Here is a 25749-nt window from a genome sequence, read left to right as displayed (position 1 = left end):
GGGACACTGGTGGTTTTGGGGATGCCATGCGTGATGCTGGGTGCCTGCTGTGGACAAACTGTTATGGGTCAAGGATGAGGGGACTGCTGAGCTGCTGGTGCTGGCTGTGAGATGTTGGTAACGTGACGTCCTGGCCCCCGGGATGCCCCTTGGTCTGGGAAGGGTGATGGCCAAGCAGGGATGAGTGGGAAGGGACTGGGATGTGGAAGAAGCAGTGGGAGACCCGAGCTTGTTGCTCCACCCATCCTGGGGCTTCCATTTGGTTAAGGGAACCGAGGAGTGGAGCAGACCTGGCGCCCTGCTGTGGCTGCAGGTGGTGCTGGCAGGCATGGGACCACTTTGGCCAGTCCCCATGGTGGCCCATGCCCATGGTCTGTCTTGGCCAATGTCTCCCTTCAGGCCGTGGACTTCCGGACCTTCTGGGGGGAGAAGTCTGAGCTGCGGCGGTTCCAGGATGGCACCATATGCGAGGCAGTGGTGTGGGAGGCCAGCACTGTCTGTCAAAAACGCCTCATCCCTGAGCAGATTGTCAGGCACCTGCTGAAGCTGTAAGTAGCACCGAGCAGTAGCAGGGGCTGGGCGACGTGTGCCTGTGTGGGGGGCCGCTGCTGTTCTCCCTGTTCTCTGCCACGTCTGTGGTAATCCTGTCGTCAGACTTGTGCTTTGGGGGAAGCTGCAGGTCACTTGAGCTCAGTGAAATGTGGAAGTCATTTCCTCATTGTGGTCTGGATACTGCTGGCTGCTTCCTAGGAGAAGATGCAAGGAGGCAGTGACGTCCTGCCTTCGTGTCCCAGCATCCCTCTGAATATTTATTGTTGGCAGAGCTGTAAGATCTCAATGGCTTCTCCTCCCTGGACATTTCTTGAAATTGTCTGACACCTTGTGGTAGTTAACAAGGTTGGGTCTCCCAAGAGCACTTGCAGTAGAATTTCAGACCTGCTAAAAATGAGACCCTCTTGCATTGGGGAAAAAAAAAAATAGGATTGCCTGGGCCTCTTATTTTGGCTCAAGGAGGGGTTTTGCAAGGAAAGGCTGTGTTAGCAGCATTAGCTTTGAATCCCGTGAGGCTGCAGATATTGCTGCGCTGCTTTGAGTCGATAATTTGGGCACAGGAGGAACACAAAGATACAGGTCTCTTCACTGTGGCCTTTCTGTATGGAGGGATTGGACTGACCCTTGCTTGTGGGCACAGCCAGCAGGGTCAGGGTGGATGGGGTGAGGTGCCCCGGCTCCAATGCTCTGTTGTCTCCCTTCATATAGGCACGCCGATATTCCTGGGTCGTCCATCTGCTACACAGGAGCGCTGCTGGACTCCGTGATCAAGAGTGGGAAAGAGGTACAGTTGCTCCCCAAATGCAGGGAGCGTTTCCTCCTCCTCTCAGGGAAGGGAGGTGTGGGAAGAGCTGTAGGGAGATCATCTCTGCTGCGTGGACCTGAGGCACCTGGGTGCTTCCCAGGAGATGGCAGTGAGTGCGAGGAAAATGCCCGTCCTCAGGTGCTCAGACAGGCAGTGTGTCCATCGGCAGAGTCCTTCCTGCTAACACAAAGCGTAGCTGCTGAAGTGCTCTTGCTCTGGCAAGCTTCCACACCTCTTTCTCCCCTGCAAGCATCCCTCTGGCGTCCTCTCTGCTTGTGTGCACTATGTCCACATCATCTAAGGATACATCGTGGTCCCACTGTGCTCTGGCTGCACCTTTTCACCTCCTGCATCCTTCAGGGCACTGGCCAGGCTCTTCTGTGCCTTCATCCTGCAGACCCACCTGGGAAACCCAGGAGAAAAATCTTTCCTGTCCTGGTGCAAAGTCCTGATCGTGCACACCTAGCGCTGCAGCTGATTGTGCACCTGAAACAAAGAATGTCACTTCGAGACAAAAGAAGATGGGTCTGGTAGGCTGGGAAATGTCTCCGCCTGTACTTCTCTCCCGCTTGTGGAAGCTTAAAGCCTGGAGATGAGCTGTGGGCACTTTGGCACCACTTTGCTGGTATTTGGTAAAACCAGGGACTTTTATCTGGTTGTTAAATGGAGGAGGAAAGTTTTCTTTCTGCTTCTTAAGTGTTAAGGGGAACAGATAGACTCTTTTGGCCCTCTTGTTTGGGGGCCATTCCGAAGTCCAGCTTGACCATGTGAAATTAGCCTCAGCTGCAGCCTGGGCAGAGCCACTTGTCAGATTTTGGACAAAGTGCTAGTTTGTACAGCTTGCTGTGTGGTGAGGCAGCAAAATCTCTGCACCACGTCCCTGCAGGCTAGCCTGGGATGAGCAGGGGTGAGAGGGTGAGAGGATGCACTTTTCAGATCCTGAGTGCCTTTCAGGAGTCTGATTGTAACCAGTCCTTGCGGAATGAAGCAGAAATCTGCTCTTGTGTGCAGGGCTGTGCGTAGGGGCATCTCTGCTCTTCCAGCTGCTCATGTGCAGGCAGCTCGGGGAGCCTGGGGTGATCGAGGGATGTGGTGGATGAGGGGAGATGGATGGTGCAGCTGGCTCTAGGGATAGGCAGCCTCCCCTGGACTAGGGTTTGTCATTTGTGGTGTGCCCTGCAGAGGGTGCTGCTGCTCTGCTGTAAAGCCTGGGCAGGCCAAGTGCATGCAACTTGGTTCATATGCGTCTGAACTGAGCTGTTCAGCGTCAGTCATGTCTCTTTCTCATTTCAAGCTCTTCTCCAGTGCTTCAGGGTGGTGGAAGCTGCAAGGGCAGCAGCAGTTCTTCTTTCAGTGCTTCTTAAATGTGCTCCCCAGGGTTCCTGAGATGATCTGGATATTTTCTGTCCTTGCTTTTGCCATGCTTCGCAGCTAAGGGTGTAGTCAGAGCAGCTTTTTGTTAATTACTGCCTCTGCTGACGTTGCAATAACCAGACGAGAGGCAGCAGCAGAGCTCTTGCCTTGCCAATATGTGACCTCTTTACCCTCAAATCACTCCTAGCTTCTCCCTTTCTAGGCAGAAAGTTGGCAGTAGAGCTCTTGTGCAAGATGCTAAGGCAGCAACAGGAAATCATTTCACTTCTCTCTTGAAATGCATCTAGGATGCCTGCAGCTGCTGGGGAGCTGCAGACAGATTTTCTCTTGTCTTCCCTCTCTCATTTACCTTTTTGCCTTGCTGAACGCCTGTGCCAGGTGCTGCTCTCTGGGACAAAAGTCCCAGCTCCTTGGCCTCAGTGCTAGCTGCAAGTGAGGCGGGGTGGGCAGCTGTGCTACAGAAGTGGGAGAGGCAACTGCAGAGGTGCTCTCCGTGTGTCCGCAGGAATCGGGGACAGGCGAGGAGGCCATGGTCAGCATTGTCTGCTCCTACGATGACCTGAGCCGCAAGCTGTGGAACCTGGAGGGGCTGCCGCTGACGGTGACGGCTGTGCAGGGCATCCACCCGGCCCTCCGGTACACCGACGTGAGTGTCCCTGGGCACGGCCCACGTGGGGGTGGTTTGTATGGGGTTTGGGGGAGTCTCTGGCCCTGTTGGGGTTTGGGGTGAAGAGGGACAGAGAATTAGTTGTTCTTTTGTAGCCACTGAGAGCCCTCGGGGTGGTGCAGTGCCTCTTTTCTGCTGTCCCACCCCTAGGGCTGAGCACGCAAGTTGCTAAGCATTTTGTGTTGTGGGCAGGAGGTCTGGGGGCCGGGGTGTGCGGTGCTGTGGGGTTTCTGCTCCCTGTTCTCAGTGACCCGGTGGCTGCTCTCTTGCAGGTCTTCCCTCCTATTCCCATGAAGCCGATTTATTCCTTCCATAACCAAATCAGGACCAAACGCTTGCTGCTTCCTTCGGAGGAGAAGCCCTGCCCAGCCTACATTGCCCCTCTGAAAAGTAAGTGGGGAGAGATGTGAGCAGGAGATTATTTGGGGAGGAGAAGCGGAGGGAAGCAACAATGCTGACTCTGTCACAGCTGCATTTGTGTCCTGTAAGCGGGACCAGAGCTCCAGCTCCTCCTGCTCCCCCTGCCATAACCTCTAACCACAACCAGCCACCCCCAGCGAGCACCCCGTCCCTGCGTGGGGCTCACTGGCCTCCTGTTGTCCCTTTGCGTACAGTCATCTGCCACATGGAAGGCAGTGGCCGCTGGCCACAGGACAAGGAAGCCATCAAGCGCATCAAGGCAGCTTTCCACCTCCAGCTGGCCGAGCTCCTCCAGCAGCAGCACCAGCTGATCTGCAGGCCCACGGTCACCCACACGGACGTGTACAAGGTAGGGGGGTGTGGGGGTTTCCTTCATAGCTGTGGGCTGAGGGTGACGTGGTACCGGGGGACGTGTCGGGGGGTTATGGAGGTGATCACAGCCAGGATTTGGGTGCAAGGCCCAGCAAGAAGAACGGGAAGACCGCACTAATGCCGGGCTGCTGTTGTGTTCCTGGGGCACAGCAGCCTGGTTGTATTGCTGCCAAGCCTGACTTGTGCTTCCACCCCCATCTCAGGATGGCTATGTTTTCCGTCTCCAAGTTGCCTACCACCGAGAGCCCCTGATCTTGAAGGAAGTGGTCACCCCGGAAGGGATGCTGAAGTACCAGGACACAGAGGAGTCTCAGCAGCTGGAGCTGGAGACGTTGCATCGGCCCTATCTAACCAGCTCCCTGCACGGGTATGTGAGGCAGAGGGCCTGGGACGGACAGAATGGGGCCAGGAGCCTGTGTGGAGATGCCCTTCGATGATGGAGGGTGGTGGGGAGCTTGCTGTGGGAAGTAGTTTTTCAGCCCGCCTTGTGAGCTGGTGAGGGAGGAGAGGGGAGAGCTGGTTGTCCCTGTTGTCACATCAAAGGTCACCAACATGGGGAGACAAACACCAAAGAGCAGTATGATTAGAGGGGAACGTGTAGCAGGATTTCCACTTTGTTCCCTCTAAAATCTCAACACCCACAGAGTGCTTTGTGCTTGTGGTGCTAGACGCGTGTTTCTAGCAGGTGTTTATCCTTCTCGTCTCTCCTGCTGAATGCAAAAAGGTTGTTTTGGGTCCCGGGGTGTGTCTGTTGAACACTCACAGATATTTGTCTGCCTTCTTGCAGGCTCCAGCAGCAGCACCCCGTCTTCGGCAGCTCCTGCCGGCTGGCCAAGCGCTGGGTCAGCGCCCAGCTCCTGAGTGACAGCATCTCTGAGGAGTGTGTGGACCTTCTCGTGGCGTCTCTCTTCCTCCACCCAGCCCCCTTCACACCACCCAGGTGAGGATGAGGAGCATGAGCTGGCCTGGTGGGGACTCGGAGCCTTTTTCTTTACCTGGGATGGAGGAGGCGTGGGGTGGCCTCTGGGTGCTGGTGGTGCAGCTGCTCAGTTTCTTTTTTCTTGAGGACTGGCAGGGCTCTTTATCCCAGGGGTGACGGTGGGAGAATTGGGGTGAGGGCTGTGTGGTGGCTGCCAGCACGCTGGCCCTCCTGGGTTCCCTGGGAGGGAAGTTACAGCAGCGCTGGTGGCTGCAGCTTGTGTTTGTCCTGGAAGGATCTCCCGAGGGAAGGGCAGAAGGTCAGCTACTGAAAGCTGAACGGAGCAGTGTGTTGGTAAATAATCCCTGGGGGTCAATTGCTTGCTGGCCTCTGGCAGGTGGGCTGGATACAGCTCGGGGGGAGTGAAATGAAGTTAAGGGCTGTCTTTGTGCTCCGTGTGGAGCCAAAAGGTTACGCTAACCTGCACTCAAGATCCGGCTTCCTTCTCCAAAACAGGAGTAACTGCCTGATGCCTGGAAAGCTTTACTTGTCTCCTAGAATAGCCTGCTAGGAAGAGCCCTATCTTCCCAGATGTCTCACTTTGCGAGCACGTTGTGCTGCAGCTAGGCAGGCACAGTGCAAGCTTGGCCAGCGTCGTACAGAGCTGCCCTGGAGATGGGAGCAGCTCTGTCTCTGGATCACCCTAGCTCCGTTCCCACCTGTCCGTGCTTTGGGAGATGCAGGGACTGTCCCAATTTCTGCTGGTTTCTTTTGCATGGAGAGGGAGGAACAAGGGGGAACGACTCTCCTCAGGGCCATGGAGCAGGGGAAGCACCTCATTCTCTCATCTTGAGCATCCCTTCCTGGGCTGTGTGTGGCCTGGGCGTTGCTAAGTCACTCCCAAACCCTGTTCCCGCCGAGGTGCCAGGCCGGGGGAGCAAATGCTGGTGTCGAACTGTTTTGTCTTGTCTGCAGCTCTCCCCAGGTGGGGTTCCTGCGCTTCCTCAACCTGCTGGTGACCTTTGACTGGAACAACAACCCTCTCATCGTCAACCTGAATGCCGGCCTCACAGGTGAGCAGGCAGCACGTGTGCCAGGGCTGTGGGCGAGCTGTGGTGTGAGGATCTTGAGCCCTCCTTTGGTCAGCCCCTGGCTCAAGGGTTCTTGGATATGTGGGGACTCCCAGGCTTCTGCATGGAATGTGTAGATTTTCTACTCATTTCCTCTTCTGCTGTGTTTAACCTGGCTTTGGAGTTTGGCTGTGGCTTTGAGAGCCCCACTGAGCAGCCTATATCACAGGGGCTATCTGCTGGTTCCCAGCTGTGAGACCTGCAAGGAGAAAGGGCTACAGTCCTCTACTGTTTGTTACCTTCTGAGCTTTGAGGATTTCCTGGTAAATGTCTCTGGTTTCCAAAGGAACATTTTGGCCAAGTGGACCTGTGGACCTACACTCTTATTATTTGGTCTGTTGATCATCGTTTAGGTACCAGTTTAGGTACCAGCTGTCTCTTGCTGGGAGCCAGAAGAGACCATGGGATTGTCTTAGCTTTGTTGGGGTGCCAGGGTGGGTGGGAGAGCAACAGTTAGTGTTTAAAGCTGATTTATAAGAGAAGGAAAAGCTGCTTGGGAGTGTGGGCAGACTTATGGAGGGAGCAGCTGTTTCCGTGGGTTTCAGCACTCCCCCAACTTTCTCCTTTTTGGGAGAACGGGTTTTGGAAACTGATATTTTTCTGCACTCCAGCTTTTTCTAATGAACAAAATGGGAAGCGTTTTTGGCTAAAGAGCTGTTTCTTCCACTTAACAAACAAAGCAGAAGACTCTTCAGGTGCAAACTCTCTCGTTAGCTTATAACGTGAGCTCCCAGCCCTTGTTAGTCCCAGCGACTGCAACTTGAGCTGTGTCTGGGCCCACATGAGAGCGCCTGGATGAGTTCAGAGCCAAGGTCCACCCAGCCCTGCATCCTGTCTCCAAAATTCCTCATTGGCAGATGCAGAGGGAAGCACAAGATCAGAGCAAGTGCAGAGCTGATGCTCCCCTTGCTTCTCTCCCAGCCACTGCCAGCGTTTGCTGGTGCTTGTTTCTCTGCTGCAGAGGCCTGTCCTCTGTCCTTGAGGGCTTGGTGAGAGCTACCTGCTGCCTTCCCTGCAGAACCACTGCTGGGGCTCAGCCCCAGGATCATCCGGCTCTGTGTGGCAGCAGAGCAGGGCCGAGGCGTGGTGGGAAGGGACAAAAGGCAGCTGTGCTGCTGGGCTCGCCACCTGTAAACCTTCCTGGGCTGCAGCCACCCTCATAGCACGCCCTGGTTTTATATGTGGAGGGATTGTGTGTCCCACAGCCTCTGGCCAGCAGTGTGCTGAGAGCTGGGGAGATGCAAGCAGTCGGGTATCGGCACCCTTTCTGTTTAGCAGATGAGAAAAAAGAGCAAATATTCTGCCCCACGTTTAAAATGTGTTGCGAAGTACCCGGGCTGGGCTTGCAAGGAAGAAAAGGCTCATTGAAAACTCATAGATAATTAAAAAACGTGGGAGCTTGTTTGTATGACAGATCTATCTGGTAGTATGGCTGTCAGGGAGGAAAGGTGACCTGGAGAGAGTTCCTCTCTTCAGTGGCCTCCTATCTCTAGGTGAATGGCTGTAATTTTCCACTCATGCTTCTACGCACTCCCCACAGTCAGCAGCACATCCCTCTCAGCTTGTTTTGCAAGGTCTGCAGGGCACTGAGGTCTGGAGTTGGGATCAGGGGGCAGGAAAGGTTAAAAGCATATTGCACCACTTTTTTCTGGACTGTGATACGTGGGCAAGGAGGCTGGTGGAAGCCTGTGGGTGCAGCAGAGCATCTCACCCAGCTGCCTGCCCTCTGCAGATGCCGAGTGCACAGAGATCAAGAACAAGTTCATGGCCGCTCGCTCTCGCCTCCCCGTCATGTTCATCGCCACCCCCAAAGACCAGTGGAGCTCGGTGTGGACCCAAGAGCGACCCTCGGCGCAGGTGAGCTGGGGCTCCCCATCCGTGCCTCGTGGTGCCTGGGGCATTTCCCTGCTCCCGGTGTCAGGAGGAGCTCTGCCAGCCCCATGGGTGACTGGGGTTCCTCCTGCATCCAGGAGTTTCACCCTCAAGCTCTCTTTCCTCCCTAGATCCTGCAGCGCCTTCTCGTGCTGGCCTCAGAGTCTCTCCGAGCCCTGGAGGAGCAGCTCACGGACCCGCTCGGCAGCCAGGATGTGAAGGTAATTCCTTGGGGCCCCAGACGAGGGTTTTTGGGTTCTGGCAAAGCAGATGGGAGAGGAGCTGGACATGGAGGTGCTCCAGCCGTCATCATGTGGGCTGGAGGCTGCCCGCTCCAGTCCTGCCCCTGTGCGCAGGCATGTGTGCATGACCTGAGCTCCCAAACTCCTGCCCAGATGCAATTTAATAAATCCTCCGACTCTCACCACCTCCTGCAGTGGGGGAATGGTTCATCCTAGCTCCCAGCTTGCCTTGGGGTTTTGCAAAACGTCATTTGCTTCTCCCCAGCCTCCACCCTTCTGGTTTAACCTGAGCTGAGCTCGGCAGCAGGCACTGTTGCAGGACTTCTTCCGATGGCATTTAGGTTTGGGTGAGCTTGCTGGTGTCTTGGCAATGGGAGAGGAGTTGGAATCGAGCTGGTCTGAGCTGTCAGGGTGAAGCAGTCTTAATAGAAAGCGATGGGATGGAAGAGCCCTGGGAAAATCCACTTAGCAAGATTTCAGACTGTCTGAACGTGGGGTTTTACTTATATTTGAAAAAAATTAGGGAGGGAAGGGGAGGAAAAGTTAGCTCCTCTGTGTACTGGGACTGCGGTCCTTCAGCAGCAATGAAATCCAAGTCACTGCGCCTTCTCTGTGTAGGGAGCAAGCTGAGATGTGGAAATAGTGTTTTCTTCCTCATCCTTCAGGTGCATTAGTGTCCTTGTCTATAAAACAGGAGCGCTGTTTCTGTCTGCCCATGGGACAGACAGTTCTCTCGTGGGATTTGGTCTGTATAGCACCCCGAAAGTGTTGTCCACTGCCAGGTGTCCTTATTTCTGCTGTTTTAGCCTCATTTGTGGTGTGGACAGTTCCCGTGGTGGCTCTGTAGCCTGTCCTGTGACCAGACCAGTGACGCTGTGAAGTACTGGGACTGGGGTGCAGGTTTTGGCATGCCCAGTCTCTTCCGCAAAACACAGGTGCTGAGACACCTGAGACACCTTCCTCCTGCTCTCAGGTGGGCTGCGTAGTCTGTGTGTAACTTGTGGTAGCAGGACTTGTCACCGCAGGGTCTGGCACCGTCAGGGCCCTTGATTTGTGCCCGTGAAGCCGCAGAGGAGCGCGGCTGACACGTGTGAAGGGCTGCTGGGCCAAGCGCAAGTGTGAAGCACTGCCGTGCTGTGCTGATTTTTGGCAGGGCTGTTCCGTGTTTAAGGGTGGCAGGTGCTGGCCAAGAACCGTGAATGGCTTCGCTTGTTTCACCTCCTCTCCCGGCTGCCGGCGCTGTTGCAGTTGGGCTCTTCCCCAGGGGAGGACGGCAGTGACACGAGGGAGGCAGGTGGCAGGAGGAGACCCTTGTGTGGCAGCTACGGGCAGGGCTCAGGGCTGCATCCCGCTCTCTTCCACATCTTTTTTTTTTCTGATGACCCTGCTGGGCATTTGGGTGTCAGGACGCTCTGGGAGCCTTTTTCATTGAACCTGACAGCTCAGGAGAGATGAGGGCATAAAGGGATGAGGGCAGAAGAGCGGAGGCTTGCCTCGGGGTACAGCTTGATTCCTTACATCCGAGGGATGCGCTGCTTTCTAGTGATGAGCTGCACAGAGCCTTTCCACACTCCCTTAGCCACGTAACCGCGCCATCTGCTCCTTTTGGGAGCCTATTGTGGGACGGAGGAAGAGGAAGATGATAACAGGCAGAACAGCCGGTAACTACTCTTCCTTTCTGTGTCATGGCCAGGCCAAATCCAGCTTGAAAAGGATCCAGGATGTTGTGTGAAAGGGTGATTATTGGCTGTCCTCAGCGTGAATCTGCAGCTGCCTGCCACTTAGCTCCCGAGTGGGATGGGTGGGACCTCCTGCTCCTGCACAGCAGGGACAGGGACCTCGGGATGCTGTCTGTCTGTCTGTCCTGGGTGAGACAGCCTGTACCTGAGCTGAATGCTGAGAAGGGTCAGGGATGGGGTGCAGCCTTGGTGGTGATGTTTCCCCTGGTGATTGAGAGGGGAAGCCGCAGGGCTGGTTTATTTCAGGCTTGTGTTCATCCTTATGCTGCTTTCCACCCAGATTTGCTTGGACTCTCTTGTTGTTCCTCTGCGTTCCCTCCCTGGAATTAGCGTTATGGCCAGCTGTGATATTTTGGCAGCCTTTGTGTATCTTTATGGGATCTAACGTCCATTTTGGTCATGTTCCCAGGACAGGGGTGGGTGTCTTTGAGCAGCCCCTTGGGGGGAAGCCCGTGCTAGTAGCTTCTTGTTCCTTGCATTATTATTTATTACTGAAGGAAACAAACCTGCTGGCTCCCAGTGTCTTTGAAAAGATGGGTTTATCTGCAGCACTCCCTGTACTATGGAAAACGCGCTGTGTGAGTGATGTTAAATGAGGGGAGAAAAGAGGTTTCTGGCCTGGCTGGGAAGCGGGCATGTCCAGTGTAGTGTTTCCAATTTAATAGTGAATACGAGGCCGCTAGTGATGCTGTAGCCCATGTCCAGCCACAACAGTGACACTTTGGGTTTATTTTCTTCCGTGTAGGATGTTAGCAGGGTGTCCTGAACCCCCATGTATGTAGGGACCTGCTTTTGGCCAAGGTTGGGTTACCAGTTCCTGATGAGAGCAGGGTGGCTTGAGGGAAAAGGTTTTGAGGGGGCTGAGAGCTGGGGTGGCTTAGGGTCAGTTCCTGGCTCTGCCGCTGGCTCGTGCATTCACTGTGGCCACATCACTTAATCACGCTATGAGAGGAGGCTGCTCACTCTCTTCTTGAGCTGCAAACTGTGTGAAGTGAATCAAATGAGAAACCCCACAAAGCTCCCTCCCTCCTTCACCTGCCAGCTTGGCTGTAGGGGAGTGTCCTGGGAAGCACAGGCACATTTGTTCCATCTTCCTCCCCCTCCTAGCTGCAGCCCCTGCGTATAGAGTTCCTTATTCCAAACAGTAGGCTTTTAACATCAGGCTTCATGCCTAGTTAAACTGCTCAGGGTAAAATATGCAGCTTCTCTGTGAGTCAAGTGCTGCTGTCGATGGAGGGAGCTGCAGCCCGTTCAGCTCCCTCTGCAGATCCTCTGTAGCTGCTGGGCCCTCTGCCCCCAAGAAAGGGAGCTGGCCTGTGGTGAGCAGAGCTTCGGCCATAGCCTGTGAAGAAGGAAATAAACTTGCTATTTAAAAAAAAAAGAAAAGGCAGAAATTCCTGGTCTTCCAGTGACATCCAGCAGCACCTCTAAGCAACTTCGGCTTCTGCACTTGAGTCTAACTGAACCCAGCATGGTGAAGGTTCTGGTAGGATGCCAGCAGCTGCTTCAGGAAGGCTTTATTTTAATTTGAGTGGAGGAGAAAGGCCATCCACATCTCTTCCCGCTTCATTTTTTGTGTTTTAGTTTGTTAGGTTAAAACATGCTTTACTCAAATGGATGAGGGGAGATCCAGACTCATTTACCTGCCTTTTGAAGGGAGGTATGTTGGTCTCTGAGGGGAGCTTGTTCTGGTGTGCCAAGTCCTAACTTAGGCAGCTGAAGCTGACAGGACTTGAAAAGCCAAGCAGTGGTTAGATATGACAGAGTCACATTCTGGAGGGGCTCTTTTTCCTGTTTAGGCAGTGAAAAAAAGGACTTCTTGGACATGGCTTTCACTTCTGCTGTGTTTTTGCTGGACATATTACAGAGGTGAGATCTACTTGAGGTGGGGCAGTGTCCGCTACAGGGCTGTAAAATGATTTTTTTTCTTTGCTGCTCTCACTGCTGTGTTGTGTGAATGCTCCCAGGCCAGCTGAAAACAGGAGGTTTGTTCAAGCAGCCCTTACCTGGGGAGTTGTGTGTGGTGAAACAAAGCAGTGCTGCCATTCGGATGGTGTCGTTTGCTTGGAGGCTGGGAAGTGGACTTGGAAAAAGTCTCAGGGGAATGCTGCTTCCCTGGCTCAGACTCGCCCCAGCCACCTCCTGCTTGTCAAGTGTCTTGGGCTCAATCGAGTCGAGAAATAGAAACAACCCAGGGGTAGGGAGAGGTGTCACTGCAACCTCTGGTCAGGCCCAAACCCTTATTTTGGGTGGCAGCTTGGCCAAGTTTACCTTAGGCTGGGGTTAGGCTGTGCTAGGGTGGGCCCGAGCTGCCCCGGGGCTGGGCTTTGCTCGGGGCTGGGTGTCAGAGCCCTGGCATGAGTGGGGGAGGAAGAGGAGGAGGAGGGCTTGGCTGTAGGGGTGAGAAGTGCACGGTGTGCTGCAGTTGCAGTGGGGACCTGTGATCAAAACTGCAGGTTTGAGGTGAGCCGGAGGGCTCTAGCTCCCAAAAGGAGCTGTTGCATGTCCATAGCATCCTCCTAACTCCTCAGCTTTACCTCCCTGGTCCTCCTTCCCACCCAGTTCCTCTTGTTCGTTGCGGCGGGATCCTTTCTTATCCCTCTGGCCTGTACAGCTGTCCTTCACTTTCCTTAGGGATAAACTTGGGACAGCGTTTCCAGAGCTGCTGACCTTTTTGTAAGCAAAATGTGGGGCTGGGAGGAGGGGAGAAAACTTGCCAAGGCAACTTGGAGTTGCTTCTCACATGTCTACCAGTGGGCTTTTTTATTCGCCTTTATATTTGGGTCACTTGGGAACGTGCCTCTTCTCATGTGGATGCAGAGATGGGTTTGTGAGCTCCATGTCTGCGCTCTCACAGGGATACAATAAGCCACGGGCTTCGTCTGGATGGAAAGGCAGCTCTGGGTGGATTAGAGCTGGGATTTGGTGCTGGTCACTGATGTTGTTTGTGTGTGTTCCCTGACCTGGCTATAAGCCAGCCCCAAACAGTGGGTTTTCTGACAGTGCTGTGCTGAGCAGTGTCCAGTGGCTCTGTTTGTGTCCCCATGCCACTTACTCCACAAAAATGTACAGGCAGTTTTAAGTTTTCCATTTTAATACAACTGCATCCAGAGTGCCAGATCCCTCCTGCCCAAATATTTGTGTCTGGGATTGTTCTCTTCCACTAATGGGGCCTGTTCTCATCCTCTGCTCGCTGGAAGATGCTGCTGCCCTTTGGGACAATCTCTTGGACAGATGGGACTGTCCTGCTGTCCTGCAGCTCCTCGTGTCCCCTGGGGTTTCCTTTGACTTCTTCCTTCCCGGGTTCTGTGACTGTAGCTGGAGGGAACCACCTTGCCCTGCCGGAAAGCTCTTCTCTAGGGACCGTCCCTTAGTCACAGGGACACCAGTGAGCTGTTTCTGCAGACCTGGGAACCCAGTGGGGTAGGGAAGGCAGCCCTTCAGGCTGGGTGGCTGGTGTGGGTAGGGAGCAGCTCCCTTGGCAGAGGGCTTGGCTTGCTGGACACTTGGGCTGCAGCAACCAGGTGCATCCTTCCTGGTGCACTTTTCTGGTGCAGGGAGCATGTAGCCTACCCACCAGCAGATGGCCCCAGGTGCTGCCACCTTGCTCTTGACAACGTCCTGGTTACAGATTTGATTTTGCTGCTTTAAGGAGAAAGGGATGGAATGCAGACATTGACTTGGGAAACCTTTTATATCTCCTGCTTGCCTGTGCCCTACATTTGGTATTTTTTTCTTCCATGCAGATTGCCTTCCGCCCTCCTTTGGATCTCTACGATGTCCTCATCCACCTGAACTCCAACCAGATTCCTCGGCACCTGGAGAGCGTGGACCGGCCAGTGAAGTCGTTTTCCCGGGGGGTGGTGAAGAACAGCGCGGGAGTGAATGTCCTCTTTCCTGTGGTGGATTACGACCCTGTACAGTGCTACCTCCAGGAGCTGAGAGTAAGCATAGTCTTTTGGGGAGCTACGGGGGGTTGTCTGTCATTAATTCAGGTTATTAAGTGCTTGCTGTTGCAGGTGAGGGTAGATTTTAGATTTTTAGGAAGAAATTCTTTACTCAGGGGTTGGTGAGGCACTGGCACCGGCTGCCCAGAGAAGCTGCTGTAAGGCCAACACGTGCATGCACCATTGAGGCCAAATACTGGTCACAGATTTGTTTCTCTGGGGCTGGTTACGCATGTGGTGGCAGGAAAAGTTTAGTAAAGTGGGTAAACAGAGATCATGAGTATCCAAAAGTCATCAGCCCAGTGCTCTACCACCGTGTGGTCATGCCAAAGTCTTAGCAAGCTGGGGTGAAACACAAGGAGCAGGGTGGCAGTGGGATCCACGTGACATCTGGGCAGCAGATGTGCAGCCTCTGCCTTTTTGGCGCTTTCTAGCTGTGTTTGCGGTAGCTGAATTAATTAATGTGTGGAGATGAGGGGCAGAGATGCCCTTTCATCAAAAACTGGCTTGACTCTCAAGTGATCTCCTGCCCGCAGAGGTGTTGTGAGCAGTACTAGAAAGCAGTATTAGAACACGGGAGCCATGAGTTCGCTTTGGAAAGAAGGTGCTCTGCAGATCTCTGGTCCTGTTCCCCACTCAGAGGTGATGCAGCTTGGACAGTAGAGGAGGCTGTGTAGAGCCCAGTCCTGTTGAATGCTGATATCCCCAGGGATGGAGACTTCCTACATCCTTGTGCTTTTGTCTCAATGTTTGATCATTGCTATTGTGAAAACTTATTTCCTAGTATCTGAATGGCATTTCCCTTGCTGCAGCGTGCATTGATTGCTTGGTCCACCACGGCAACTGTGCTAGGGGCAGCTTGCTTGAAAGGAGGTCCTCAATTCTAAGATGCTTTGAGTAAGACGTCAAAATCCTCCCCCAGTTCTGTAAGTGGCACTGCTTGTTCGCCTGGAAGGTTGGGGTGGAGAGGGAAAGGAGGTGCCCAGTGCAGGGTGGGAGGCCTCCTGCTTCTGAGAAGGAAAGTGGTTGAGAAGCTGCAGGTCCCCCAGGCAGATTGCAGAGACTACTGGGAGACTTCTTGGGGTCCAGGATGTGCAAGAAGGAGGGGGAAGAATACCCTACACGAGGAAGCCCGATGACTGGGAACAAGTTAGTATTTCAGTCTCTCTGCTGTTGTCTGGATCTGAGATGTAATATCAGGGCAGGCTCCTCTTCGTTCTGTAAACGATGAGGGTTTGACCTGCCACTATGAAACCTGGACACAAGGCGTATCCCTGGGTAGGAAATGGAGTTTAAGCCTGAAATCTTTCTCCAACCCACGCTGGAAGGGAGGATTAGAGCTGAATGGAGTCTTTCAGCAGCTGCCAAGATGCTGGAGATGCCTGTGTGTATGGGGCCAGAGCTGCTGCATCTCCAGAGAGGTCAGGGCCGAGCGACTCTTGCGGAGACCTGGCAAGAGGTTGACTTCTTACTCCAAGAGGAATTGGAGACTCCTGGGAGAGCCAGTGGGGAAAGCAGGCTCCCTGGGGAGGCTGTTAACAGACCTGCAGCAAATCTGGCAGTGTAATGAGGCACTTGTCAGGAAACTCATCAGGGTGTGTTGCAGTTAGAGCACTTTCTTGTGCTTCTACTCAACTTGCTGTCTTCAAAGAGATGTCAGCAATGACTCCAGAAGAGAAGAGTGCAGATCTTTCCTGGAAAGCAGTTTTAATTATCCTAAGAAATTGACTTAATTGATCCACTCAATTACGACATCCCAAGTGTCTGAATTTCTACTGCCTGTTTTCTCTAATACAGGTAACAATAGACTTGGAATAGGGTTTGGTTTGGGTTACAAATTACAGCTGGCCCTAAATCCAATATACCAACATCCCAGTGAAGAAACGTGGGTTCATGCAAAGGTCACTTTGCCTTGTTGGAAGCAGTGTAACGCTCCCAAAGAGGAGCATGCAGTCAGTGTCTCTTTTTCTTTGGCCTGAGGGTGCCTGGGAGGGAACAGAGCAGGAGCTGGTCACAGGTTTCTCAAAAGAGCAAGCTTGGGAGTAGAGAGCCTGAAATCTGCCTCGGCAGCCTTTTCTGGGGGACGTTTCCTCCTGTTGAAGGCTCTGAGGTAGGTATGGCTCTGTTTCCCCTGTGGGCATCATACGGGAGGTGTCCTGTAGTACCAGTGCACTTGGCTCTTGTAGCTTCCAGGTCAGTAACAGGCAGATCTGAAAGGACTGATGAATATCTCTGGGTAAACAAGTATTTTTTTCTGGAAAAATCAGAGGTAACAGCTGCATGTGAAGGAGTTGCTATGGGGCACCTTTGCTCACGGATTGCTCAGCCATGTCAGAAGGCCTCAAAAGCAGACTTTGTACTGCATGGACACCAACAAGCAGGTGATGCAGAGCTGTCAGTAAAATTTACCCTGTCAGTAATCACCCAGCCCCGTGTCTTGGGGTCCTGATGTAAGGCCTTTGCTGTGCTTTGACCTGGCTTCAGTTGGTAGCCTCTCCAGCATCCTTGTGTTCTCCCTCCCCTGGTTTTACTGCTCAAAGCAGTGTTCAGCTCCTTCTTGCCCTGGAGGCTGGGAGCCCTGGGGCTAATCTGAATGCAGCAAGATGTTGGTACCGGAAAGGAGTGTGGCAGTAGCTCGGTGGCAGCAGCAAATCCTTACAGAAGATTTTTGGATGAGAACGCCTTTGGACACAGAAGTGGCTGGCTTTGACTCAGAGTAATTTGCTCTGCCTTAATAGCACAAACCACAGAATTGAGCAACAGGGTTGTAGCCATGGTGGTTTTACAGCAACAGGGGGAGACATCTGCCATGCAGCGATGCTGTTGGATTTTGTTCTCTTTTTATGGGTGGAAAAGAAATACCTTTTAATGTGGCAAGCTCAGAAAAGGTCACATTTTTAAGCGTCTGGGCATGCTATTGAGCTGAGAGGGACAGGGAGTATCCAGTGTCCTTGGCCCAGTAACCAGGACACCCACTTCTGTCCTGCCCAACCTGTTTGCACCGAGAGATGCCCTGTTGTTCTCAAATCAAAGGGGTGGGCAAGGCAGGAGTGCTCTGGAGCTGCAGGATTGCTGTACGCCTTCCCCCAATAGGAGAAAATAAAAGGAGGGGAGGTGCTAAGCCCTGACTGCTTTAATTTTTCCTGCTTCAAGGAGATGTGCTACAGGAGCTGGTCTGATTGAGTTGGTCTGGTGCCTGAGAGGCTCTGGGTAAAGATGAAAGCCTGGTCATGGCATTCAGGCAGTGAATTCTTAAATTCCAGGACAGATCTGATGGAAAAGGCCTGTTCTGGGAGTTGGTCCAGATGAAAAGGCTTTGCAGACAGACGCTTTTGAAGGAAAACAGGTGCCAGACATTCCACAGAGAGGGCTTCCCTCGCGCCTCAGCCTGGAACCAGACTCCCCAGTGCCTATTGTCCCAAGCACCTTGGTGAACAAACCCTGCATCAGGTTCTTGGGGATTCTCCAGCAAGACTAAATCAAGTTTTTTTTAAGTGACTCAACTGAGGTTTCCCATCACGACTGCAGGTTTGAGTCGTGGCTGCCATTGAGCAGCGCCTGCAGTTCTGCTGCCTTTGCTGGGGATGTGGCATAAAGGGTCAGTCAGCACAGCTCCTGCTCCAGGGTGGCTTGGGTCTCTGTCCTTCAAGGGAAGATCTTTCTGCCTGCATCCAGTGAGCCCTGTGGCTATGCTTATGTCCATCTGCATCCATTCAGCAGCTCACGAAGCCCAAAGACTCTGGTCATCTTGCAAAGGTCCAGAACTGTTCCTTCATGGAAGGGAAAGTTGAGTGAGTCAGTCTGTCTGTCTGTCTATAATGGCTGTTAAGACTTTTTTTTTTTTTACAAGGTCTTTGGTCTTGCTGGATATGAACCACTCTGTCTTTGAGATTTAGCTTTCTCTTGGTTGCATGTGCCTGTTACAGAGCTCATGTCATCTTGTACAGAGGAGATCTTTCCTGTGTGGGCGAGCAGGAATATATTTCCTGCTTTATTGTAAACATCCCTTTCTCTAAAGCAATGTTTTGTACTTCTTGCACCTTTGGACAAGACCTACCTGGAAGACTTACAGCCCCTTTCTTTCTTCCTCCTGCAGTATAGGAATGTGTGTCTTGCTAGTGCATGTTGAGAAGGAATTAGTGATACTAAAAGTTCTCGTCTCTTACAGCATACAAGTTGTGGTTATGGGATGTAGCTGGAACTGGGGAAGTGTTTTCAGGTCAGACGGCTCCCTTCCTGCTTTGACTGGCCTAACTCCTCCTACAGCATCTTTCAGAAGAAACAAAGACAAAATGGAAAGCTTTCGTTTTTGTGGCACAGAGGAAACATTCCTGTCTGGATCTCTGCAGAGGTGGCAGGAAATTCCCTGCCTTTACAGCTGCAGAGCAGCTTCGTGACCCTTACACAGTGCCCAGGGTCAGGGTGTGTGTATGCACACGGGTACACCGGTGTGTATCAAAGCATTTGTTCCTCGTGCTGCTTGACTGAGCTTAGAGGGTGCTTTTGGTTGGATTTCTTCTGTGTTGGGAATGCTTTCCTCCTCCCATAGGAAGGGACTTCTGCTTGGTGGACCAGTGGATGAGGCATGTTTACTAATACAGCCAGGAGTTTGTGGGTGTAGGGTTTTGGTGGTGGTATTTTTTTTTCCCTCCCCACTTGCCATACCTACTTGCCACTAACCTGAACCCCCAGGAGGGGGATGCTCATGTGGCTCTGGTGAGGTGCTAGGAGGTGGAACAGTTTGGGTGGGTTGAAAAAAACATCTTACCAGGGAAATCCCAAACCTAGCGCTCAGGTTTCTTTTTTCTTTTAAAATTCCTCTGATACAGAATCAACCCCAGCCTGTTTTTTTTTTTTTTGACAGTGCTCCTTGCTCTGTTTGTGTGTGGGGGCTCCATCTGTATCATATACTGTGGGTATTGAGGACAGGTTGTGTCAGCATGACAAAGACTTTAAAGCATTAACCACGCCTGTAGTTTGTTGGAAGTAAGTAGCTTTTAATAGAGTTTTATACTGTCAGGTCCCTCACTGAGAGCGCTTAAATAGTTCTAACCACTGAGCAAATGTTTAAGTGGCAAATGCATTCATCAACTGCAGTGTACCAGGAAAAGCAACCAGGCCCATTTCAGAGACCTCCCCAAATTTTGTAGCAGAAGTGGTGCAATGAGAGCTCGATCTCCAGGTGTAAGCAAGCACAGTGGAAAAGTGGGTGGATAAATGATTAGGCAAAAAAAACGCACCCCTAAACAACAATAAAGTAGTTGCTTAACTAGCAAGTGCTTACCTCATAGCTAAATCCATGCTTCAGCCCCAGCTGCTTAATCCAGTAATCCCATTTCAGATGAGGGTATTGTTTTACTTACCGCCTTTCTGCATCCCTTCGGTCCTCCTACCCGGGTGGCTCCCTACAGACCTTGGGCTAATCTTCTCCCAGGCACTTGTTGCCCTTTGGCTGAATGATGAAGCCCCTGTGGGTCACAGCCTGCAGATCCCTCGTACAAACTGGGAACCAGGTGTAGGGTGTGGTGGTCAGGATCCTTCTGAGCAGGGAGAGCTTTCCTTGGGCCTTTAAAAATGACTTGCGAGCAAAGATACGACAGCTTGGGAAGGGAGCAGGGGTTCAGTTGTGGTCCCCACCTTTATCCATTTTCTCATAAACTTTCCCTTGAGGGAGGTGTCTGCAAGCCGAGGCAAGCCCAGTGGCACTGGGCATAGAGTATGGGATGTGGAAAGGGAGGTGAACTGTTTGTTTTTACTTCCCAAGCCTCCGTACAAACAGAAGCGCAGCGACTAATGCACCAGACCCTCTTAATGCTGCAGTTTCCCAAGAGCTGGATGTGCATCTCTGCAGCCTGGGGAAGCTGGCCTGAAGTGCTGTCACATGGACCTTGCTGGGAGCAGCACAGGAGCAGAAGCTCGCCCTTCGCTGGGGTTTTGAATTGGATGCCGTGGTTTTAATGTCAGCCCTCTGCTCCCTCCTGGATGTACAAAAGGTGCTGGGTATCAGGCACAGCAGCGGTTTTATTGGGAAACGAGCTGAGCCTGGGAGGGTTCCTTTCCTGCAAATGCTCCTGGTTCCTGTCCAATGTAAAAATACCTGAGGAGCATCACGTGGCACTGAAGACCTCACCCCGTAGACTAACGAGGCCTTTTCAGGTTCTAACATGCTCTGGTCCCCTTTGATTCAGAGAGCTGTGCATTGGCAGTCATCGTGCTGTGTGCTTTGCCCTTTGCCGAGGTTTCCTTCCCTCCTGCCGTTTGTCTTTTGGCACAGCTAGGAGTTTTCCTTGTTGACCGGGCTCTGAGCATTGCCCATCGCTCTCAGCTGAGAAGCACCAGGGCAGGTTGCCTCCTCCTCAGTGTATTTTAAGAAAGTGGCCAAACCGTCTTGAAAAACCAGATAATGCCCTGGCCAGCCTTGCCCCCTTGAAGGTCCCGTGCAGTGGGATGAGCTGGCAGGTCTCTGGACCTTACCAGCTTGCTGGCCTAATCGTGTTGCCCTCTGTTTGTGCTGCTTCAAGTCCGAACTCATAAATCTGATTGTGAAGGTTGCAGACAACACTGCCCCTCCCTGCTTATCGGCTCCTTACACTTAAAATGCCACCCCACCCTTCGGGATCAGCGGTAATACCAACTCGATCCACCTTTTCCTCCTACTGCTATCCTGTCATGTCCATAGATGGTGCCTTCCAAACTTGCCTTTGATGTTGTTTTTTTTCATGCACATCATCACAAAAACCTCATGATACAATGGTGCCAGAGGAGACCTTTCTTTGTAAGAGGGTGACAGAGATGAAGCTGGGGAAACCAGGGGAATGCAGTTGTCATGGTCCTGTTGACCATCAGAAGGATGAAGAGGGAGCAGAGGGACTGTTTCTTGCAGTAGGTTGCTCCAAAACTAGCAAGGCCATGTGCAGAAACTTGCCGTGCACTGGTGTTGCAGGGGTGTCTTTGCTCAGCCCATTAAGCACGTGCATTGCCTGATGCAAGTCTCCAACGTGATGAACGGGTATCAGGGAGCAGCTTCTTGGCTGCTTGCTCAGCTGCCCTTGGGATGTGTATCTCTAGGTACCAGCGTGTTGGGTGCTGAGCTCTTGGGACAGACCTTTGGGTTTGAAGTTGCTTGCACACAGTGTTGTTTACTTCTGCTGCAGTGCTCATCCCCTGCCTCCTTGCAGCGCTGGGAATCCAGCTCACGTGGGCTTGGGGGAAGCCAGGCTATGGGCTTCAGTCAGCTCTTCTTGCAAGCTCCTTTTGAGCTCTTCTGCCCAGCGCCGTCCAAAGAGGTCACTCGTTGACACAGCTGCTGAAACATAGGGGCAAGGAGAGGAGATTTCTTCAGTGCCTCCATCAAATATTTATTTGCACCTTGTAGGACTTTGTGTAACTTGAGATTTCTGCTAAGTGTCCTTTTGGGATGCTGGGTATTGACAGCTCGTGGGGTGTTTGTCCTGGGGGAAGAAGGAGCTTTGATGCTCTGGTTGCACAAGATTGCAGAGCTCTAGATGCTGACCTTCAGGAAGGCCTTTGACTGGGGTTTGTCTTTGCTGCCTTGTAGTGAAACTTTCTGTGGCAGGATAGCCGGCTGGGCAGGACCTGCCTCTTGCCATATGCTGCACCATGAGGTCTGGGATGTGCTGGGCCCTGGGACTGGGCAGCTTGATGGTGCCAGGTCCATCCAGCTGCTAAGGTGACCATGGTGAAGAACACCCTCAGTGGGTTTCCACCCCAGGTATTCAACTTCCTAGATCTGGTTCTGTTTTCCGGGTGCTCTTGCAGGCCTGTGGGAGGTGATGAATTATTTTTCTGCTCTCTGGGACAGCCAGAGGTAGCTAGCAATCAGATCTGCGTGCAGAACTGAGGCTCTGCACATCAATGCTGAGGGAGAAGAGGCAGCAGGAGGCACTCAGGACTTGTCCTTATGCTGCTTTCCTTCTTGGAAATGCACTGGGTGTGTTGCAGGTTTGGTCCATGCTTGTGCAGAGCTACTGTGTGTCACTGGAAGGGATGGGCTGTGGCTCTGCCTCTGGGCTGTCTGGCATAACCTCTTTGTTTTCTCCCCAGGATGCCTTCAGTGATCTCGCCTTGTTCTTCTATGACAAGCATGGTGGGGAAGTGATTGCAGTGTTGTGGAAACCTTTGAGCTTTCAGCCTCAGCCTTTTAAGGTGAGTTTTAGACTCTGCTGAAGGCATGTCAACTTTATAACCTGAAAGCTTGGAGGGCTTTTTCCTGTAATTGTTGTGTCTAACTCTCATCAGCCCAAAGCCCTTTGAGAAGTGGAACTAATACTTCTGTCCCAGTCTTAGAAGGGGTGAAACCAGGACAGGGATGTGGCCACAGTCCTGTCCCTTCAGAAGTCATCCGCAGAGCTGAGAAGGGAATGTGCCCTTGGACAAGCCTAGCACCGTGCTCACTAGGTCAAAAGGGAGCAAAAACCAAAAAGCCTCTCTGTCCCAGGTTCTGTTCCCTGGTCCCGTTCTGGGAGGTGGGCAATACATTGCTGCTGAAGATGTTTGGTGTGTGCAGCAGGCTGTCCGATTCCTCTGGGTGTCTCTTAACAGCAACACCTGGTCTGCTAGAAGTTGGGGTGACAAGCCCAGGTTTGAGGTGCTCGAGTCCCGTTGTTGTACAGGGATATACTCCAGCTACAGTGTGTGGGTTGGCGAACTCTAGAGGGTGGTTAAACGAAGTGTGAGGCACACTGGAGTGATTCATGCTGCTTTCTATGAAGGAAAGACGCAGAGAAACTGGTGACTCACAGCCCAGAGTTGGCAGCCCAGGTTTTTCTGCTGTCAGTCTCTGGGTGATTTATCTCCCCTCTCTTCATGGCCAGGGGGCATTGGCCATTCAGCCTAGCTGCAGTTGTGAAACCCAGTTATTCATGGTGGTGAAATGAGAGGAGGAGATGCTGGCATCTGAGTTGAGTGTGGCTTGATTAAACATGAGGTGTATTTCTTCTTTTTATTTCCCATCCTGGTGGAGCCAAAGATCTCTTCTGTCTTGAGGTCTTGACACTCAACAACAGGGCAGAGCGCAGCCAGCTCTTAATCCAGGGTCACGGTGTGGTGCCTAGCATTTTTGCATACTGTCTGCTCTGTTTGCACAGGCTCCTCCATGTGCCAGTGTGCTCTTTTCCCATCTCCACCATACCCTGGCAGTTATTTCTTGTCCTCCCTTATGGTCTTTGGACTGTGGCTACAGAATGTACCCTAAAAGGGACAGAAAGGGCCACTCGTGCACTTCATTATCTCTAATAATAAGAGATGGTGGTGGCAAGAAGCGGTGTAGTGGTGTGACGGGTTGGATGTTGCAAGACAGGAGGGCGATTTACTACTTTTATTTGGGCCTTACGAGTGTAGCAAAGCAGCTCTGAGCAGGTGCTGCCGTTTGTACAATGTTTGTGTCCTGCAGGTCTCCAGCATGAAAGGAAGGATGGTGACAACCGTGAACAACGAGCTGGTCTGCGTTCCCAACGTGGAGGCAATTTTGGAGGACTTTGAGGTTTTGGGAGCGGGTCTGGTCAAAAGAGTGGAAGCTCGAACAGAGAAATGGACTATCTGAGACCACTGCGAGGTGTAAGAAGGACCTGTCCTGAAGCAGTTTGTTCACTCCAGGACCGTTCCATTTTATAAATCAGCCCTTTTAGGAAAGGGCTTAGGCTTTTTACATTTCAGAACTGTGCATCTGACTCTATTTATCTTTATATGGCTTGTTCAGAAAAGTGATGGGACCTATTGTTTTTAAGAATGCAGATATCTCTTTATTTTGAAAAAATATAAAAATGGGTTAAATTTTTTAAGTGTTCCTGTTCATTATAGGAGACAAAGTAGTGTTCATGTGAAAACATCAACGCCTGAAAATTGTCTGGAGTGTGTGTTAGGCAGTTTCCTGGTTCATAGTAGCTTCTGTTACGCTCATGGCTGGCAAAACGAAAGAAACACTGAGCCATCCAAAAATGAGCAGATGTTCCCCTTTGACTTGGGTCTGGTGAGACATTTCTGGAGCCATATGTCCAGTGCTGGGCTTCCCGGTAAAAGAGAGATGGGGACACTGGAGTGAGTTCAGGGAAGGGCAATGAGGATAACAAAGGGGTTGAAGCATCTCCGATATGAGGAGAGGCTGCAAGAGCTGGGGCTATTCAGCCTGGAGAAGAGAAGGCTCGGGAGGGTCTTACCAATGTGTATAAATGGCCCCATCTTCTTTCCTCCCTCATCAGGCAGAGTCAGTGATGTCCTGTGACAGAATGAGAGGCGTAAGCTGAAATGCAGGTAATTCTATTTAAAACATTTTTTGAAACCATGAGGGTGACTGAACACTGGAACAAGTTGCCCAGAGAGGTGGTGAAGACTCCATCCCTGGAGGTAAATCAAAACCCAACTGGACGTGGTCCTGGGCAGCCTGCTGTGGGTGACCCTACTCTGAGAAGCAGGGGTTGTTGGACTCGATTGCCAGAGGTGCCTTCCAGCCTCTTGTCTGAAATGATTGTGGAGACTTCTGATGGGAAAAGAGGGAGAAAGAAGTAAGAGAATGCACTGGTCCCATTCCCCTCTTCTGATCAAGGCAGTGCACATCCTGGCAGCAAATGGCAAGGAAATCATGTGTGGGGTGAAAGAAATCAACCTGGTGACAGCAGATATTGCTGAAACCAAAAATAGATCAAGCTTGGAAAGACAAATGGATGTTTAGGCAGTCTGAGAACTGTAGACAGTTTTTGCTTGATAAAGGGGCATTTTGGATGGGTTGCCAAATCTCTTGCTTCAAGACCTACCAGCCTCTCCAGCTATGAGAAATGAGGATTTCTGGAGGAGAGGTTTTCTTCTTTTTTACAAATGCTTTCTCTGAAGTATTTGAAAGCAGGCTATGGCAGAGACAGGGTACTGGGCTGGCGTTATATAGCCAGTGCCCATTTATCTAGTGTGTGGAGGCACAATGTGTCATATATGACATAGACACCTCTGTGCAGCATCCCCAGTTTTGGGCTGTGGGTATATATGCTCCATTAAAATCACAAAAAGCAGTTTTTGCTCTTCTTTTTGCCAGCAGCTGAGAGAGGCTGTAGGTGAAACCCTTTACCAATCTATTGCTTGCAAGATCTTTCTTTGAGAATGCCTAAACTAAAAACATCTAAAGCACTTAGTGGGCAAAGCAGGTATCAAACCCAAGAACAAAGCAGCACTCTCTATTGCTACTGTGACCCCTGAAGATGCTGACAAGTCCATTAGTAAACATGATGTAGGCAGTGATTTCGACAGCTTGCAGAAAGTAGTTAATTAGGGATTATTTTTTAAAGCTGTTTTTTGTTTTATCATCTTCTAGATATTTGAATCGCCTTATCTGCCTTCAGCGATGGCTGTAATCTTCCTGGGTACTCAGATTATTTCTGCTTTTTGCCCCTATCTGCCTTCATTCCGAACGTGCAGTTTGACACGGATCCTGTAAATCTGCCAACAAAACTGTTGGAGAACACTAGAGTGGCTGCACTGGTTGTGCGTTCGCTACCTCTGCTGATCTCTCCACACCCCATCCTGCCCTTGCTTTTCCCCTTGCTGTGTGCTTCAGACGTAAATGATTTGGGCTGGGGCATCCTTGCTGCATCTCTGTGCTTTTGCATAAGGCCAGAGGTGTGCGCTGAGGCTGATGCTCGCTCGCAGGGGAGCAGAGCTCCTCCAAACCCGCTGCTCTACCAGGTGGCTGGAAGTTCCTGCTCCC

General features: G+C 52.0%; 1 protein-coding gene across 2 annotated transcripts in view; it reads left to right on the top strand.

Moving 5' to 3' along the window:
- Window positions 1-23835, top strand: part of NOL6 (nucleolar protein 6) — a 29584-nt gene extending 5749 nt beyond the window's left edge. For both annotated transcript variants that reach the window (XM_035565939.2, XM_050716241.1), the window contains 13 exons: window positions 400-548; window positions 1261-1336; window positions 3237-3377; window positions 3671-3788; window positions 4013-4167; window positions 4394-4557; window positions 4978-5130; window positions 6085-6182; window positions 7972-8096; window positions 8243-8332; window positions 13839-14036; window positions 22104-22205; window positions 23452-23835. In XM_035565939.2, coding sequence (XP_035421832.1) covers window positions 400-548; window positions 1261-1336; window positions 3237-3377; window positions 3671-3788; window positions 4013-4167; window positions 4394-4557; window positions 4978-5130; window positions 6085-6182; window positions 7972-8096; window positions 8243-8332; window positions 13839-14036; window positions 22104-22205; window positions 23452-23601 — 1719 coding nt within the window. In that variant the 3' untranslated portion in view covers window positions 23602-23835. The remainder of the gene's footprint in view (window positions 1-399; window positions 549-1260; window positions 1337-3236; window positions 3378-3670; window positions 3789-4012; window positions 4168-4393; window positions 4558-4977; window positions 5131-6084; window positions 6183-7971; window positions 8097-8242; window positions 8333-13838; window positions 14037-22103; window positions 22206-23451) is intronic.
- The last annotated feature ends 1914 nt before the right edge of the window (window positions 23836-25749 follow it).

The sequence above is a fragment of the Cygnus atratus genome, chromosome Z (assembly GCF_013377495.2).
Source record: "Cygnus atratus isolate AKBS03 ecotype Queensland, Australia chromosome Z, CAtr_DNAZoo_HiC_assembly, whole genome shotgun sequence".
Lineage (NCBI taxonomy): Eukaryota > Metazoa > Chordata > Aves > Anseriformes > Anatidae > Cygnus > Cygnus atratus.
This window is presented reverse-complemented; position numbering and strand designations above follow the sequence as displayed.